The sequence below is a fragment of the Hippoglossus stenolepis genome, chromosome 11, assembly GCF_022539355.2.
Source record: "Hippoglossus stenolepis isolate QCI-W04-F060 chromosome 11, HSTE1.2, whole genome shotgun sequence".
Taxonomy (NCBI): domain Eukaryota; kingdom Metazoa; phylum Chordata; class Actinopteri; order Pleuronectiformes; family Pleuronectidae; genus Hippoglossus; species Hippoglossus stenolepis.
The window spans coordinates 2,759,677-2,779,571 of record NC_061493.1 but is presented as its reverse complement, the minus strand read 5'-3'; the positions used below and the strand labels follow the sequence as shown (position 1 = coordinate 2,779,571).

Here is a 19,895-nt window from a genome sequence, read left to right as displayed (position 1 = left end):
AAATTTCACTTAAAGGTCTTTTAAGGATTAATGCCCAGCCAAAATGTTAAGCTTGTTTTACGAGCCACAATTACAATGTACAATTTTCAACCAATCCAAAACTGAGATGTAAATTGTATTGGGTTGATAATCCAAAATAATGCCCATTGACACACATTCATCAGACACAGAGCAACATCAGTGGCTAAAGGTTCATCTGCGTTCACCAGCGAGAAGCTAACTTTGTCTGCTGCAGGTACTGGTTAGGTAGTTATAGTGCAAATATACACAGTTTTCTTCATAATCCAAAAAACATGCATTTGTGGAAAATGACACAGCTGTTAGGAAGCATACACTCCCTATACACTTCCATGGAGAAGGTCCCTCTGACGTGTAGAGCTGAGGGGAAATGCAGAGTTGTTGATAATTAAATGCTGTCACACACAGCAGTTGTCACTTTAAGCAAGTGTTTTTTACATTACACAGCCATTTGCTGATATAAAAATGTTGATGTTAGGCTTCACAGCTTTAGAAGTAGAAGAAAGAAATTGACAGGTATTTTGTGAAATATCAGTTTTACCCTGGTTTTTACTTTGTTCTTTTTTCCAGTCAACGCTAAAAGCCTTCCACTTGTCTTTTCTGCAGGGAGCAGGCATAAATAGAACATTGCAAGTGTTTAAAAGTGAAAGTAGAACGACTAAAGGCTGGAACTGGCCTTTTTTTGGTTTTGTTTTTCATTACACTCAACAGAAACTCCTGCAAAAAGAAGATAAAATAAATAAATTTAACCTCGATAGTAGAAAAAAGTTAGATGTCGTGAAAAAAGTGCAACACACTCAAACAAACAACTCGGGGCATGTTGGGATCACTTTAAGGACACATGCAGTGAAGAAAGGATGAATAGCTTGATGGAGGGATCACTGTTTGAAAGCTGGAGGGAGAAATAAATGGGTGTCCTGCTGGTGGATGGCTATACAGAGAAAACAGTGTGACAGTTTGATGTTGTGTGCTGTTGCTGGGAACTTACCAACTTCTGCAGCCATCACCGTGATGTTATGCCACGCCCTGTCTTCCCGGTCCAGAACCCCAGTAGTCCTGATGATGCCGCTGTTCACCCCAATGGTGAAAAACAAAGGTCTATCCTCTTCATTGTCTATGAAGTACCTGTGATAGAGAAGATCAAATGTAGCTGTTTTTAAATACACAACTTTTGAGATCATAAGATAACACAGGAGCCATTGCCACATGATCCTTGTGCGACACAGAGGTCCACAGAAAGTCGTCAACACCAATACATTGATGGAGGTTATGAATTTTGAAGCCCTGTCTTTTTGATGTAACATGTTAAAGCTTTACATCACTGGTTCTTGTTTTTTGAGCCTCTGAAACACCCGAGGGTCAACATGTAATATACCCATACCACTGGCATGCCAACATGGCAGCCAGGGCAGATGATCTCAGAACACGTAGTTTGATGTTTGTTAAGCTGTAGTGACTGCAGAATCTTTTTTAGACTTTTGCATGTTGAAGATCAAACCTATAGACATGTGTACAGATGTGTGTAGCAAGTATGTGGGCAGTAGGTAAACAAGCAAATTACACGGATTCATCATCTGTGTAAAGTGCAGTAAGTGTAAAGGTTTGACACTGAATATTCTTACACAGTGCAGCTGCTTTAAGGGTTAGTTCAGAATGAGAAGTTGTGTGGTAGGTGGGTGAGTAGAGTTACAAGTTAGTAGTGTAGTTTTGAACTAGTAGTGGAGATGTATGCACAGTTTATGCTATTTGTCAGTAAATAAATGCTACGACTCCTCAGGACCCAAACCAAGTTCCTGTACTCTCCGTCAGACGCCCTGCTCTGTCTCATTGCTTCCTTGTATCATGGATAGATCAAGTCTAGCCATAAAAAAATGGATGATGAGTTACAGTTTGATTCACTTACTTACTACTGCTACTTATTAAACCATGAAAAGGCTTTCACACTCTTTATGTTAGGCCACTGCAGTTTTCAAACACCCTTGGAAATGGAGGGATGGAGTGAGGGGTTTCAGTTGGTGTCAATATGCAACTTCACTGCAAGACGTCACTAAATGCTACACCCTGGACCCTTAAGTCCAACGAATTTACAAGAATATTTATATCAGAAATTTATTTGAATTTAGGTAGACCACCTGGGTGAAATTTAAGAGGAAAACTGTTGTAAATATAGGTATATATTATATACATAGTCATGGTACTTCTGCAGGAAGGTTGTTTGTGTCTATGCTGTGATGTGACCCAGAGGAGCTGCTCCTGATGTAATGCCTATAAAGATCCTCCTTCCTCCTAACACTGTTGCACTTTATATTTCCCTACCTGACTTCCTCCCTTGTTCCCACCATAATTACTACAGCCGCTAGAGGTAGCCTGATCATAAAATGCAACTATGGGTTGTGATAAGCTGCTTGCTGAGAATGATCATTACAGTGGATGTGCGTAGTCTACTTTATTGAAGTTACAAGTACTGCCAGTGCACAGCTGTGTGGAAGAACCTGCATTTGATGACTGCGTTTCAGGTAGAGCATCTCCTTTGTTTTTCTTCCGCAAATCTTAAATTCTTGTAAAATTTACGTTTCAAGTCTCGCTGTATTTTGAAGGGAAAAATAAAAGATTGAAATCATGACTCCCAAACTGGAAAAAAAGAGTTTTGAACAAGTATTAAACTTTTTGGCCATATCTTCCAGCCCTATTTCCAATGATTATAGAGCTGATGATACAGTAGGATTTTCATCATGAATTCCCTTTAACATCCTGGATGCAGTGAGCCTTCGTGGTGACATGTTTTTCAGTGTGAATGTGAGAATCACTGGGAATGTGATTTGTAATAGTAAGTGAGTGGTTGCTGAGCTGTTAAATGTATATATATATAATAACATTATTAAAATTGACATATCCCTGGTTAAGAGATATTTCAACAACAGTTTGGTAAACACATATATTCCGAATGGCTACAGTAAGGCAACTTGAAAGCCTGTTCAAGGTTATGAAAAGATCGGTTATAGTTATAAAGCTCAGGAGTGCTACATGCCCATCAGTCACCTTTATCTCCACACCTTTACAGTCCACATTGCTACATGTCTCCTGTACACAGGGAACACTACATCCTGTAATGGCGCTGAGCACTAGGATGGACTGTAAATTGTGGATATGTTTTTTAAGGATAGTGGACAAGTCAATCTTCAAAGACAGCACAATAGTCCTGTCGTGGGACCTTGCGAACAAAGTCTCTCTGATGTCAACAACTCCAATGTGATGGCCCTGGAATAAAACTGTGTTTACAAGCGCAGCTCCTGCCCAGGACAACTCCCAAGTGCCAAAACACTAGGCTACAAATCCAGATAAGATCAGGCCCAATGCACACCAGTATCAGTTAGCTACAAAAAGAGAAAGAGAGCATCAAACTACAGGGGAATTTTTGGGCTTGGCCCGTGGCCATTGTTCACCTGCGAGTTAGCACAGACTGAGCCACAGTAATTATCATAACACACTGTTCCTTCTACTTGCCGATACTGAGGGGACGGGGGATGAGAGAAAGCCCCACTGGGCACTTGGTCCTGTGCCAAAACAGACACAAGAAATGGAGTATTTACAGAGTGGTGGAATACCTCAGTGAACCTGAAGCCTCTTTTCTTGTTGGGACCCCTGGACTCCAAATTATTCAAGACATACACACGAGAAAACACTTGCACACGCTTCACGTCTCCTCCTGTTTCCTTTTACCTGACAGCGCTGTTGGTGCTGTCCGGGTCCACGGCAGTCACAGTGCCGACCTGGGTGCCGGCAGGTGAGTTTTCATACACATCCATAATGTAGTAATCCATGGAGAAGACAGGAGGCTCATCCACATCCCCCACAATGACCCGCAGCGATGTGGAATCCTTAAATGGTCCCAAGTGGGAGAAGCGGGAGTCTGGGTGTGTGTTAGAGCCTTCAATATTGAGCGTGTGCACTTTTCTCTTCTCATAGTTCAGGGTCTGCAGGGGAAACCGAAAACATATTAATCACACTGAGGACACATTTCACAGGATAGATAAAGTAGAAATGACACAAACCAGTCTGGTTTCAAGGCCTACACCGGCCATGGAAAGACTGGTTTAGTTTGGTTTGCAATAGTACTGATGGATGGGTTAATGAAATGTTTATTTTTACTTCACACTCAGATTTCTACTGCTTTCAATCGAAACCCTGCGCTCTGACTCAAAAAGCCCCTGCCTGTGCTTAGACGTTTTGTTGCTTGAAAGATTCCCTGGGTTCCAGCTTCAGCAGGACAACATCATTTGTGCTTGAATTTTTTTATTTTATTTTGTTTATCACTTCAGCAAAACACCGGTTTCCAGTAAGTGTACTTCAAGGTAAAAAAAAACAACACCTTCATGGAGCACGAGATTGAGAGTCGGACAATTTCACTCTACCTGGCATTCTTGGTTGGACAATTTTGACAGAATTGTTGCACAAAAAAATCCAAGATTGAATTGGTTTTGATGATGAATAAACTTCACAGTGCTTTTCTGTGAACAAACTTTATTCTGTAGACTTTCTTTGCAGCAATGGTCCCCACAAAAAAATCTATACATAATTTTTCACAAAAAAGTTTGATGTCCCCAGGTTACAAAGTATTACTTCATGCTGACAAAAGCAAACGTTAAACTGTGGCGAGAGAGAGAAAACAATTATGGACTCTTCCTTTTTTCTTCCTCTGTTCTAAAGTTTGAACAGCTGGAAAACAAGTACAAAGAAAATAAAAAACACTTTTTTACCTGTGGCTGTGAAAATCCAGAGGACAGGTTCCCCTCTTGTTATAGTTCAAAAGCTACCGAGGTTAATCCGACACATTCAAAGAACTGTCTCTGCAAATCCACACATGCCAGGCTCTCAAATTCCCTTTCCTGCCCAGTCAGTATTTATTGAAAAGAAGTAAAGTGTAAAGTGAACGTAAAATACAAATTTGAGGCCACTTGCACTTAAATGAAATGTTGGTGTCTCCAATATGAGTAGCTCACTCATTGCCCAGCCCATGTGACTCAGAATGTCAAATCATCAACTCTCTTTCTATTTCTGACAAGGAGGTTATGTCTTTGTTTCAGTTTTGTTGTAAGTTAGCAGAATTATACAAAAACTGGATGGATTATTATGAAACTTGGTGGGAGGATTGGGTATAGGTTGGGAAAGAACCCATAAAACATTGCTGCAGATCCGGATCAGATCCAGGATGAAATGATCATGAAAAATAGCAGGCATGTTTAGTGGACTGATATTTATGCGTGTGTGTGGAATATGGTGCAGATCTAAATAAAAATGCAGATCTTGTGAATTAAATATGGTTTCATAAGGGGACTGTTGGGCCTTGTAGGAGATATGCAATCTACTGAGTGCAGTTCTAGTTGGTGTTTTGTACAGTAACTTACTAAAGTTTTGTTTCGTGCCAAAAAAATGAAAAGATGCACATTGAGAGAAGATTAGATTTTCCCATTTAGTTTTATGTCTTTATGTTTAGGAAGATGCGTCATAAAACTGCAGTGGCGCTGTGATTCAGGACCACGCTGAGAGTCATCTCTACACTAAATCGAACAACAGTAGTGGTGCATGTATCACGTTGGTTTTCTCAAGCTGATTGCTAATGCAAAGGAAAAAGGATATAGAATTACCGCACTGCAGTTGTATGCCTCCGCCAACCAGTGCAGTTTATGTATTCATATTTCTATGAGAGTTAGCTGTGACCTTAACGTTTCACCACTAGGCAACAAAATCAGTTTATCTTTGAGTTCAAGTGAAAGTTTGTACCAATTCCTCAAGCTGATCTTAAGATAAAAAACATACACAGACTTTGTGAGGCCAGCGGGACCTTTGACCATCAAAATCAGATCCGTTTATCCTTGAGTACAAGTAAATATTTCTACCAAATTTAAAGAAATTCTGTCAATGACCTTGTGTTGGTCACTCACCAACACATCCTGGAATAATGAAGCAAAGTAAGAAATAAATTCAAGAATAATCCCCCTAACCACATCATTAACTAGATCCACTGTACTTTACAAACGTAGTGCAATATACACACAATCACGTACCTAGTATAATTTACATTACTACAGATCTTATAATAAGAGATATATTATAATGTGAATGGTGTGTCATGGTTACACACACACACTCTCAGCATTTCCTGTTTCATGTTTTGTGTCACTTCCGGTTTTACTTTGATACTTAATGATTTTGTCTTTAAACACACAGCTGCTTAATGTGCACTGCTGCCCACATCTGGAAAATAGAACCATGCCCAACTTCACTTTTCTGTGTTAAATATCGTGCACTGCAATTACAGGACAAGCCAATCACAGTATTTTAGCCACAACTGTAGGACTGTTGAATCCATGTGGAGAATTACACATGCCTGAGTTTTAAAAGGATGAATCCATGTGGAGAATTACACATGCCTGAGTTTTAAAAGGATGAAGAATCACAGTGCTGGTCAAACTGGGCTGCCAGGACAGTTGTGAAAGAGATGAAAGCACGAGCTAAAGAAGAAAGTGTCAGTCTGTTCTTTCCTGCTCCATCTTAAACAGTCATGTTCTAAACTTCCATACTTCTCTAGGCATCAGTGTGTGGGTCGTGATCTCTGATTCCGACCTGCTTGAGTTGAATGATTCCCTCCCTGCCGTCAGCATCAGTGGTGATGGTGAAGATGGAGGCTGCGTCTGCATTAGTGATGCTGTAGGTCATCTCCGCATTCTGCCCCTCGTCCTCATCGTTGGCTCTGATCCGGCCCACTGTCTTCCCTAATGGAGCCAGCTCTGGTACATACATCTGGTAACTCTCTGCAACAGCAACACAACAGTCCAATATTTGAATTTGATGGTTATCTTCATTATTTATGATTGATGATGATTATCTGCTTAAAGTGGCCGGATCTCAAACACACCAAACGTATCCAATACTCAGGCAACCTGATGGTGGCATTAAAATGGTGATGTTTTAGCCGATAATTTCAGTAACACACAGGTTTGAAACTTAAATTTTTGTAGTTAAAGTCAATGTCACATGCAAGATAAGAAATCTAATTTGGTTAAAGATAGCCAAACATAATTTGGTGCACATGAACAGAGGCTGGCTTTAAGCTTTGCTCTGCAGTATTGTTCCATTGAGCCAGTAGGAGTCTGATCAATATGGACAAGGGGTTAATGGCAAACTATCACAACAAGCAAACATTTAGCAACACAGCAAAGTTTTACATAAGTCATTTGGTTACTCCTCCATTTTCACTTCTCAGGAAGCTCAGTGTTTTCCATCCTGTTGCTATTTTACCATAACAACCTTTCCCCCTGCTGTTTGCTCTGATTTTGAATGTGGCAATGAAAGATGAATAATGTCGCTGGACCTTGCGAACACACAAAACGGAGGGGTAGGGCTAAGAGGTGAAATGGGATTGGGCCTTAGTGTGTGCGTGTGTGTGTGTGTGTGTGTGATATTGCTCATGTTGTGGGGACCTAAATCTGTTTTAGGTCAAATCACAGTAACTTGTCTTCCTTAGGTGACAAGAGCAACGTAAATAATCAAATCTAATGGTGAGGTTAAGGTTACAGTAGGTTCCCACGAAAATAATGTAAGACGGTGTAATGTTCACTTCAGTCACTGAGACACGACTCTGTGTGTGTGTGTGTGTGTGTGTGTGTGTGTGTGTGTGTGTGGACTGTTAATCTATTTTTTATTTGTTTGGAAGTGCTCTAATTAAATCTGGACTATGCTGATAAAAGCTGCCTTATAGCAAGTGACAAACTCTCAGCCATTTTTTTTGTATGATACATTCAAATCAACAGCATAACATTTATAGTTTTTTAAAGCCTATTTAGTATTGAGTAACATTATAATATTTTGCAACAGCTGAACATGGCGAGCGGGGCAAAGTAACTGAACTCCCATTTAGCTCGAGTGATGTGGCACAAATGGGTGAATCTAACTTAAAGTGTAAAATGCTTTAAGTGGTGTATAAGACTGGGAAAGTACAATAGAAAAACAATCGAATTGAGGCAGCAAAAAAGCTGTACAGTAAGTCTGGCTAAACAACATCATTTGGTCTTCAAGCGTGGGAAATGATATCAAATCACAAACCACAGGGTCTCCGGAGACACATGTAGGACACATCCTAATGCCAGGTGTGAACAATGAATGAAAGTAACAGAACGGTGCTCCTCTCTAGCCAAAAGAACATTTTTAATCCGTGTTAAAAAAAAATAGCACCTAATGTGGAACATCAGCACATCAGTTTGCATTTATCTTTAACATTATAGTATTTGTTACCTACGGCTGCTCTGTCCTGCAAGTTTCCTCTTCATGAAATCCCTGCAACCATCGGCAGGCAGCAGGGCAGATACTGTGTGTTGTTAACTCTACACACACAGTACAGTGAGATGAGGCACTGCCGTCCACTGTGTTTAACATGCCAACAGCACTAAACCATTGCCACAGAATAACCACACATGTCTCTGCACATCACACTCATGGGCCGCTGCTGCGTATTCAGGAAACAAGATTGCAGGTGCGCTCAGAGACCCCCACTGAGGCTGTGCTCCCAACACCTACTGCTTTAAAAGCAAAACGGGGCTCAAGGTAAACAATGTAGCTTATCCTAAAAACGTGGCTAGCTGTGGAGAGGTTTTCATACTGTGACCTGTCATGTTTAGTTATATATCTTTGAATATTCTGTGGATTTGACCTGCGTCCACATGTGGAATAGAAGCTGTCTGTGTTTTCCAACTTTACAATGGAAGCACAGTAGATTTTTGTGGAACTACATGGGACATTATCAGGTGTTGGTCACTTTGTTGTAGAAACAGCTCTCATTTTGCAGGTTGATGAAAAACAAGCTTAAAGGGATAGTTCACCGAAAAATGTAAATTCACTCATTATCTACTCACTATTTTGCCGATTGGAGGGGTTGGGTGAAGTGTTTGAGTCCACAAAACAGTGTTGCAGCCATAGTGACCCTTTCTACAGACGTAGTAAAACATACCTCCATACTGCTCGTGTGGTGTCATCCACACGAGCAATGTCTGCAAGCCCCGACATTCGAATTCAACTTTAAACGGCCTCATTTACACCGTGTTTTAAGCTTAAGCGATGCTAGCGTCCGTAGCGATGCAAATGCACACCCTGCACGTGCCCTTGGGCGAGAGTGTGTGCGGTTTTCCGGTGTGTCCTTGAGAACGTGAACGCGGCTCAGAGGAGGATATCAGAGCACATTTAGGCTAAACACATGGTGTAAATTATTCTGTTTCGAGCCAAGTATTTTTTCGGGCTTACGGACACTTGGATGACACCACAGGAGCAGTATGGAAGTTATGTTTATATTCTGTTGTCTGAAGTCTGAAGAAGAGGTCCAATTAACTTCAATTGGATTGGATGTGGCTGCAACGCTGTTTACCCCCTGAGACTTTGCGGAATCAAACACTTCACCCACTCCTCCCTCGGCATAGTGGTGAGTACTGTATAATGAGTGAATTTTCATTTTGCTGTGAACCATCCCTTTCAGGTTTGTTTCCCCAGTTGCAGCATTGGACACTGTGATAAACAACCATCAATAGCTCCACACCTTCTTCAAATGATTCCTCTTCCTGCTGAATTTCCTGTGCATGCAGTAGAATGCTGCTGAGGCTACACTTTTCCAAGGTTAATGGAGAGACACTCTCTCAATGTATGTATATCAAGATCAAATCTTTAATCATGCATCTACTTCTCTGAGTTACTGAACCACAACAACAAAACATTTGGTGCATCAACACAGGAGAAAGATTAGGCGGCCCTTGTTGCTGTCAGAGATAAACTGTGTATCGTGAAGGAGCAAGGTTGGAAACTTACTCTGTGGAAACTTTGGGGGGTTGTCGTTGACATCAGTGAGGGTGATGTTGACCGTAGTGGATCCGGACAGTCCTCCAACAGAGCCCGCCATGTCTTTGGCCTGGATCACCAGAGCGTAGTGATCCCTTCTCTCTCGGTCCATGTTGGACATTGCTGTTCGGATGATACCTGTTATAAAGATGAGAGGGCAGAGTAGAAAAGGTTAACACAATGTTTAATCTGGTAATATGTTATAAAAGTACATCATTATAACTGTTTATCAATGCTGATTAAATTGACTCAAGGATTAATTCACCAAATAAGAGTACTAAAAAAATTTGGCTTTTTAGCAAGGTTTTAAAGATAAATGACAAAAATAACACATGTAATTTCTTCTGTACTCTTTTGAAACTTATTCATAAAATAGAAATATTACAGAAGAAATTACACTGAAAAATGTTCCGTCATCTCTCGACGGATTTGAATGTTGGAGCATGCGGACACTTGGATGACACTACAGGAGCAGTATAGAGGAGTTTTCAGTTTTTTCCTGGGTTTTTTAAGTTTGAAGAATCGGTTACCATTTACTTCAAATGAATTGGATTTGGCTGCAACACTGTTTACCCCTGAAACTCCTAAAGCCACCCCCCCCATCTGTATAGTGGTGAGGAGATAATGAGTGACTTTTCATTTTTTGGTGAACCATCCCTTTAAGGGAGCTGAGAGAAAATGGAGGAACTACCCTGTACTAGTATGGCATTGAATACTTAATTGAAAGTGTTTCTGTGAGGTCTCTGGATTATTGAGTCAATTGCACATTGATGTTGGAAAGACAAACACTCCCAGTTGGATGGCAATGCTAACATGCTGATGCTTACCAGGTAAAAATAGCTGACTTCAAAAATGGGGTTGTTTTTACAATGTTCAAAAGAAGAGCCCATTTTTTAAATCACATGCTTTAATGTTAAAAGGGTGTTTTCCCCCCCATTATTTTTGATAAATGAAAACTTACATATTGAGGGAACTGATATCCATGAGTGTGTCTGTGATCCAATTACAAATTTGGATATAGTGGATTTAAATGGGATTTTTTAAGGGGACTGTTGCACTCAACAGAGTGCCATTCTATTGAAGTGTCGATAATACCAACAGTCTCACCTTTGCTTTTTATGTCTTTTCATTTCTTGCATTATGTTACAAACTGTTGATTTTCTAAATTGTTAGCCCCTGTGGCTTCTAGATGCAGGCAGTCACTAAGTGTGGCATTTATGTTGCTGGTGCATTATGGTGCCTCTCCAGTGGCAGCCTGTTACGGCAGCTCTCGCTCACTTATAGCTTTTTTTTCTTTCTAACTACGTCTAACTTGATTCTTTTTTTATTGTTTTTTTTCATCGGCCATCTTCTTTGGAGTAGTTTACTGGGGCAGCAGCATTTCCACTGCTGACAGGAAGAGACCGGATAGACTGATTAGGAGGGCCAGCTCCATCCACCCTTAACCCAGTGGAGGTGGTTTAACAGAGGAGGATGATGGTGAAGCTGTCTTCTCTGATGGACAACCAGTCCCACCCCCTGCAGGACACCATCACAGCACTGGGCAGCTCCTTCAGCCACGGACTGATCCACCCTAAGTGTCTGAGGGAGAGGTAACGCAGGTCGTTCCTTCCTGCAGCAGTAAGACTGTACAACCAGCCGTGCTCCCAGTAGACCACTCACACCTTTAATGGACTTCTGCACTTTAACTCAAGTTTCACTTGTTAACTGGGCAATATTCATATCTGTCTGTGAAATTCAATGGCTAATGTGCAATCTATTTCACTGAGCATATGTTCACACTGCACATATTCTGTTACCCGGTATATGAGTTTTATATTCAATTTATATATTTTATATCTCCTTACATTTTAAGTATTGCATGCTCCTTATTATTACTTTTACAATTACTGATGTCTATTTTGAACTGTAACATTGTCAATTTCCTGGGCTCATTCTAAATTCACTCCACAGACCAGATACATTTTACTAGTTAATAATATATTTCACTTTTCATGTTTTACATTGCCTCATGAAATATAGTTGGCATTATCAATATTAAAGGCAATTTAATTAGAATACCTTTGTCTTATTTAATTTGATCTAATCACCCATTGTATTATTAAATTGTTTGAGGAAATGTTTTTTATATCTGGAGAACTTGAAAACTAAAAATAGGTTTGACACAGCTTGTATTCCTGTTTGCTTATTGTTTGCTCAGTCCTATTTGGTACAACACTTTTTACAGTATATACATGTATAGTAAAAATCATCCCTGTCACTATACAATGAGTCTGGTGAAATGTTTTTTCATCATCTATGCATATTAATATTTGATAAACAACTGCATAGTCTCAGATCTCAAAAATGGATGACTGATAAAATAAATACAAATTTAAATGTAATTTTTACATAGTTGATGAGCAAAATTGACTAAAAAGATATTTTAGAGGGCTGCTCAGTCAGCACCATAAAACAATACATTTTAGATGTATCCATTTAAAATAATTTTGTAGTCAAGACGTGCAGCCAAGAAACAATGTGTTTCCTCCTGTAGCAGGTAAGTTTGAAATGAATTATGTTTCATATTTGAACACAAATATGTAGCATAACTGTGTATATCAGATCACGCCACAACACGTAAATGATGGAAACATTTACATGAATTCAAATTCTTGGAGACAGGTATGTTATTTTCAAGATTACCTCTGTGGCCAAGTGACTATCTGACTCTAAATGGATCACAAGACTATTCAGAGCAGCTGCTTTCTCCCAGAGAAGTCACAGAGTAATATTATTAAAGATGAAACCACAAAAGAAACAGTATAACATAAGAAACAGAAAGAAACATTAAAAAGACCAAACCCCATAAGTGAGTTGAAGGCCAGTTTGAATAAATGGGTCTCCAAATTCTTAAAGGCCTCTTCAACAGAGACTGCAGACTATATGTCTAAAAAGCATTCCACAGTGTTGAACTGATAAAAACTTATAAGAGTCGTGTGAGCAATCAATCATCCCTCACTCATTTAGCTGTTTGAAGTTGTTAACCAACTGGTCCTCTATGAAAGAAAGTATGTCAGTTTCATCAGGCTTAAGAGAGACATACAGTTGAAAACCAGCATTACACTGGTAAGAGATACTTTACCTGTATTTGCTAAAATGATATGACTGAAAGGACACATATACAAGTGAAATTGTATAGGACCCAAGACAGAACCCTTGGGCTCACCACACGACACAGAAGAACAACAAAGACAAACTACTATCAAAGAGAACCAGTCCAGGTTGCTCACAAAATCACCCGACCAATGTCCAAGCCTTTCCATCAGGATTCAGTTATATACAAGGCTACATTGTACTAAAAGGTTTTATGTCTAGGATCAATGGTGGGAGAAGATCACTTGCTTAAGTAAAAGTGTAAAAATACTCCACCATGAGTTAAGGCCTGCAGTAAAACTATACTCAAATACTTAAACTTAGTTTAAAAAGTAGTGGCTGTGAGGCAAATTTTTACCTGTGACAAATTATCTTTAAGTTATCTAAGTATTTTGCCATTTTAGGGCTCCATTATAGAATTTTAGTTTGATGTCTCTCCATACATGTTGTACAAGCACAATCTGTGCTTCAACAGAAAACAATACCTCATGAGAGATTTAAAGAATCAGAATCAGAATTAGAAGTATTTATTGCCAAGTAGGTTTACACCTACCTGGAATTTGCCTTGGTATATAGGTGCATACAAGGAACATAAAACATAAAAACACAATAAGTACTACACACATGAAAAAAACAAATATAAAATAAAAAGATATAAAAGATATATATAGAAAAAAAATAAAGTAAATGCAAAATGCAAAACAGGAGTGCAATGAGAATGTGCAATGTGCAATGTAATGTGTGTAAACAAAAGTCACTAGTGTCATGTGTGTTGGTACACAGTGCAGCGCCCTGTTCAAATTCAATATGACCTGTGGTCTGAGCCAAGGTGATTTATTACTGTGGCTTTACATCCTTTTGAGAGCATCTTTTTTAATGGGAGTCTATGAGAGGAAGGATTCAACATAGTGTCACTCCTGAATTTGTTTAAACTTTAAAATGATCTCGAGATGTTGGACTTCTAATGTTGTACTCTGTGTTACCAAAGTGTTTTAAAGCAACTGAAAGCTAAAGTGACAGCCATATTGAGACTTCAGATCAGAGGGTTGTTCCCAACCACTTTTTACACTAATCTCAGTCCTGCAGGTTATACTCTTCAAATACACATATCTTAAAATGTAGCTACCAGCCTCCTCCCCCTCAGAACATACACATCTAACCTGCAGGAGATATTGCTCTTGAGATCCAAGCATTAATTCACAGGCAGAGAGCGGTTCAGCCTGCATTGAATGCCATATAAACTACAAGGTGATGTCCTTTCTTGCTTTCTCCTTTCCTACAGCAGGAAGTGGAGCTTCCTGGTTACTACTTTACAGACTCTGTATCTGAGATAAATTGGTTCAATTATTTTGCACAGTGGGGTACTTATATACATTATATACTACTGGGCCATTTTGTGGTGGTGAAATGCCAGGTGTTATACAACTGTTTACTATTTTCTGACCTTAAAATTAATTTTGCCTGTCTGAGTGTTATTTTGGTGCCTGTGTGCAGAGCACAGGGGGGCTGGAGGGGAACAAACAGGTGGGACGTTCATCCAGTTGTTGCCAGTTGTTGGTATTTTGGTAGAAGTGCTGGAAACAAATGTCTCAGAATCATGTCTGGAATGCAGAGTCAATCTGCAACTAATTTGATGATTTTGCCCTCAAGAAGAAACAAAATACTTCGAGCATATGCAGAGCAACACCAGAATGATGCAGAAAATGTTAATAAACTAATTTAATTAGACAATCCCCACTCAGCAGATGCCTTTAAAATCTGCATACAGTTAATGAGGTCTCACAGGAACATCTGCAAATTAGTCTGCAATGATCTATAAAGGGATGTAAGTGATTATTGCTGTATCTGTTATCCACAGCTGCTTTATGTTCTATGAAATGCTTTTCAGTTCATGCTGCATGATCAACAACCCAGTCTGCCTTCATTAGAGGGGATCTATTATGCTTTTCCCTAAATTCTGTCATGTACATGTTCATATTATAGCGTTTCCTGCTAAATTAATTCAATTGATGGTGGTAACGCGGGTGCAAGTCCTTGCGCATCTAGGTCACTCGCACGTGCAACAGATTCCGAGTGACAGGTACACATACTAAATAGTGGGAGATAAGTTAAGAGAAAGAACTGTATTGCATGCCACAACTGCAGCCTAAACGATGAGGTCGGATTTTTTGCCTGGATGGTGAACACATAATGGATCATAGTGCAAGCATGCAGTAGCTCAACAGCACCACAGAGAGCATGGCTGCAAATAGTGCTGTACACACCAAGTTAGAGATCTCTCATGTTATTATGATAAGTAAAAAAATGACTTTGTTCATTGTGAAATTGGGGCAGTGAAAACTTGAGCCATAACGGTCTAGATAATAAATGGGAAACACTGTATTGAACATGGCTAAAGTTTTTAAATAATGTGGTAAAATAATCCCAGTAGGACAAAAACTCATGCTCCACACTCCGCAGAAGGCAACGTTTGTTCTACTTCAGCTCGTCATGGATTTCTCTATACGGTAATCCTCTCCAGGCACGGCTCCTCCTCAGCTTCAGTTACTACTAGTTACTTTGTTTTACAGTTTTACAGAGGAAGAAGCGGTGCTCTTGAGTGCTCAGTGTAATACCCCTCGGCAAGCCTCCAGATGTTTGGCCAATTAGAACATAGTAGGCTTTTAAAGAGTCCTCTAAAGGGAGCAGTAGCTAATATTGCCTGTTACACTCCTCAGACGCCTCAACTGAGCGTCTGCATAACAGGTCGTCTAAGATAAATAAGGACCTATTTTGAAAAGTGAACTACGCAAAGCTGCATTTAAATCACATATATACATATCACTAGCTGGCTAAAACTTGGTACTGTCCCTGTTTATGCTATTTATGCCAACAGTTGATAAAACTTGTATGATTTGCTGGAGAAGTCATGGTAATTTTTTTTTTTTTAGCTGCTGTTTCAGACATCCCAAATCCCCCTGGCCTTAGAATGTGATGTGGGTGATTGGATTACAATTGGATAGCGCTTGACCACTTAAAGGTGCAGGTGTTAATATACCCAAGATGCACTGAAAATAGATTGTGATCCGTTTGGCCAAACTACCAGAGGTGGGACGCGAAGCGATCAATACGGGCAGTAATACATAATAGCATGTGACGATGGTTCGACACAGCTTGGCAGCCATTAGCCAGTAAACAAAGGAAGCAGACACGTGTGGACGGAGTGAAGACGAGACCAATTGAAAGGCAGACAAACACAAAAACACAGCTTCATGAATGACTATCAATTCCCAATTCTTAAATTTTTTTTTGGGGACCTGTGCAAACGAGAGGAGGTGGTGCCGTGAGCTGGACAGAGCGATACAATCTCACCGTGGACACATATTAACACCGGGTGTATATATAACCAGGTTATATCACGTGTAGAGAGGGAGCATCTGTACATGTAGTCAGAGTACAGAGACAGGCAGAGAGTGTTTATTAATCACCACCCCCTCTGACCTAGTATATTCACCTTCACTCAGCCCTTTTGCACTTTGTGCTGCAGCACATACATGAACCAAAATAGCATGTGTGTGCTCATGTGTGTGCTTGGACACAACCCACACAGTCTGTGCTCCCACTCGCACGAATCCCTTAAGGATCATGTCATAACAACTATATGTGCATTTGTTCACATTTTTAAAACTGGATACTGTTTATCATTCTAAAAACGTTCAGAGCTCATGCATATTCATGGTATCATTGTAAAGAGAATACTCTTGAGTTTTCCTTCTGCTCATTATTCCTAGACCTTTTGCAGTTAAGACACATATTTACACATATCAGTGGACTTTTGTTCTGAAAAATTAGCCTCCAGTTGTCCATGCATGTTTGTTTTTTGACCCACAGACTACATGTTACTATGGTGGAACAAGACAGCTGCTAGATAGCAGCTAAGATGTTGAATGCTTTCTGCTGCAACAACAAAAAAGTACTTAAGAGGACCTCCAGAGCTTTCAAACAAGGTATTACAAAAATGTATTCACATATGAAACTAGAATGGCATTCAGAGTTCATAACAGGCAGGGGAGACATTACCCCTCCTGAATATAAATTAATCTCTAAGCATGTGCATCCTCTGAATTTTATAATAAACCCCTCTATTGTGTTATTTACTTTGAGTGTATATTATTGAAAATAACTTTGTGACTAATTTGGGGTTTAAATTTTCATGTCCTGTTTTATATTTAATTTAAGTTAATTATTTATGCGCGGCAACTATTAAATAGAATGTCAAAGTCTCACTCTCTTATTTCACACACAGTAAAACTAATGGACTAACAACTGTATTTATAGTTGACACCTATGATGCCATAAACATGTGTTTTCTCTTATGTTCTACTTTCAGACGAGTTCCGTCGACTGACTGTTGCTGTGTTACTGTTCCTCTTCAGGTGTACTTCACACCAAAAGAGCAACTGAGTCACAGTGGCATGAGCCAGTGGATGAGCTCATTATTTGAGTGTGTTCTGAAAATGCACTTGCAGTCCACTTGTCTTCTGAGGCCAATTACTGGAAATGCAGTAAGTCACACATGTACTATATTCAAAAGGAATATTTTCTGTGCGCCGTACGGTTTATTTTCGAGGTGGGTGATTTTAAGAGATCGAGTTTCAAGCATGCAAAACAAAGGTAACGGCAAAAGTAGCAGCCTGAAGGAGTGAAATCTAGTCAAAATGACCTCATTCTGAAATACATTCACACTTAGAAGGTCTGAACTGGTTCTAACGAGGACAGAACCACACACACACACAAACACACACACACCCTTTCTACCCTTACCCTACACACACTTCTCCCACATGAGATGAAGGCAGTGTTGAGCCTGGAGGCTCTGCTCCACTGCATTACTCGCTTCACAGGCTTACAAAGCAGAGAGCCATCTGGCCTTATCAGCCCCTTTAGACTGAGCACAGAGATACAGTGCAGCCTGGTCAGGACAGGCAGCACACATTATGCACCTGTACTACACAGAGGGACCGGGGGAGGGACATATCCGGAGCGACAGACAGGGACTGAGTAAGTGAGTGCATGAGTGAGTGAGTGAGTGAGTGAGTGAGTGAGCGAGCAAGACAGAGGACAAAAGGAAGTAGAGAGCGTCTGAAAATGAGAGTAGGGGACTGGTAAGAGAGAGAGAGAGAGAGAGAGAGAGAGAGAGAGAGAGTAAAAAAAAAGTAGCCATGGACTGGCGGAATCTTGTGTTAGCAGGGGTGGAGGCATAGATCAACTCTGCTAAATCAGACAGGGAGTAAGATCAGCACTGAGACTGGTGGAATTAGTTTTCACTAGGTTTTATTTTGATGTGTTTATGTTTTTTGTGCCAATCTTGAATTTGATTGGAAGGGACATCTTTTCCCAGACGGCTGTATAATCCATGCTTCAGTACTTTTGACAGAATGACATAAAACTGGCCTCCACCAGCAGAAAACCAAAAAAAGACCTTGAGCCGTGCACATCCTGCCGCCCGCTCCGCTCTGAAATGAGAGCAGCCCAAAGAATACAAGGATTGTATGCAAGGGAAATGCATTTGATTGCAAATTCTACTCAGTAAAGAGCACTTGACATTATGAATGCAGCTTTCTAATGCTTGCCCCAGTCCCATTTTTTACTGTAATCTGTCGCACGCAGACAGAGAGTGAGGAAGAGCGGAGGAACAGATAAGGGGAGGATATTTTTCACTTCTTTAGAGACAGACACAGATCAGAAAGCTAGGGGGAAGGGAAGCTACGAATAGGAATAGTGTCTGCTTTCATGTTCTTAGGGGATTGTCGGCACAGGTATTTAACATCTTAAATGTATTATTTAGTTATTAATCTTTCAACATTTCTCGAATGATTAAATTAAATTCTTTGGCAACTAGGCTGCCACTACTGCTACAGGATTTTTGGAACTAGAAAAATGGAAATACAAGCATATTGTAGAAAGTAGGCAAAGGTAGAGTGTGTGTGATGCAATTAACGTTAAAGCAGAGAAAGGAGCAGCATATTAACCACTGTAGTTGCAAAGAAACACCTGATGTTATTGTGTTCAAATCAAGAAAGAGACAGTTCACTGATTATTGTCACTCTCAAGAAGCAAGCAATGCTTTTGTTTTATCTTACGAGTGTTTCTGTGACATGGACAATTGTGCTGCAGCAAGAGTCCATTAGAAGATGGTGAACTGGGACCATGAAGGGATGAACATGGTCACCAACAGTACGCAGATACACTGTTACATTCGAACCGTGATAAATGATATTAGGGGATATAAGTGTGTCAAGAAATCCTCCTCTACACCATCACACCTCCAGCAGCAGCCTGCACTGTTCACAAGAGGCAGGTTGGCTCCATGGATTCATGCTGTTGACTCCAGATTGTGACTCTACCATGTGCAGCCTCAGCAGAAAGATTTTCCTCATCATTCTGAGAAAAACCCCCCGGAGACTGTTGTGAGTGAAAATCCCAGGAGATCAGCAGTTTGTACGTTAAAAAGACTTCTGACGTGACTTTTCTGTCACAGACATCTTAGGTATTATAGCATCTAATTTATTTCACCGCTGTATCAGCTGTTTTACCGCTCAGTCCGCTCCATATTTCATGTTGTGTCACACCACTGCCTTGAGGGAAAGTTGTAAAGTATTGACCAATATGCCTATTTGTACCTTCATCGGTGTCAGGTCTTTCACCCTGTGCCCACTATTAACAATCCTGCCTTTAGCAACAAGTCCTTCAAATGAAACAACATGTCATTTGTCCACGACCACAGCTGTTTGATGATGCTCTTGTCAAGCAGGACAGCATCATTTGTCTGTGCCTCCCTGAACTGTTACACATGAGAGAATACACAACAGTTAACAGCATCA

The 19,895-nt window shown here is 40.1% G+C and overlaps 1 protein-coding gene across 1 annotated transcript in view; it reads right to left on the bottom strand.

The window, feature by feature from the left end:
* Positions 1-19,895, bottom strand: part of LOC118117164 (cadherin-18) — a 147,978-nt gene that overhangs the window by 36,735 nt on the left and 91,348 nt on the right. The window contains exons 5-8 of the mRNA XM_035169184.2: positions 9,868-10,035; positions 6,643-6,830; positions 3,739-3,992; positions 1,007-1,143 (exon numbers count right to left, since the gene is read on the bottom strand). Of these exons, the coding sequence (XP_035025075.2) occupies positions 1,007-1,143; positions 3,739-3,992; positions 6,643-6,830; positions 9,868-10,035 (747 nt within the window). The remainder of the gene's footprint in view (positions 1-1,006; positions 1,144-3,738; positions 3,993-6,642; positions 6,831-9,867; positions 10,036-19,895) is intronic.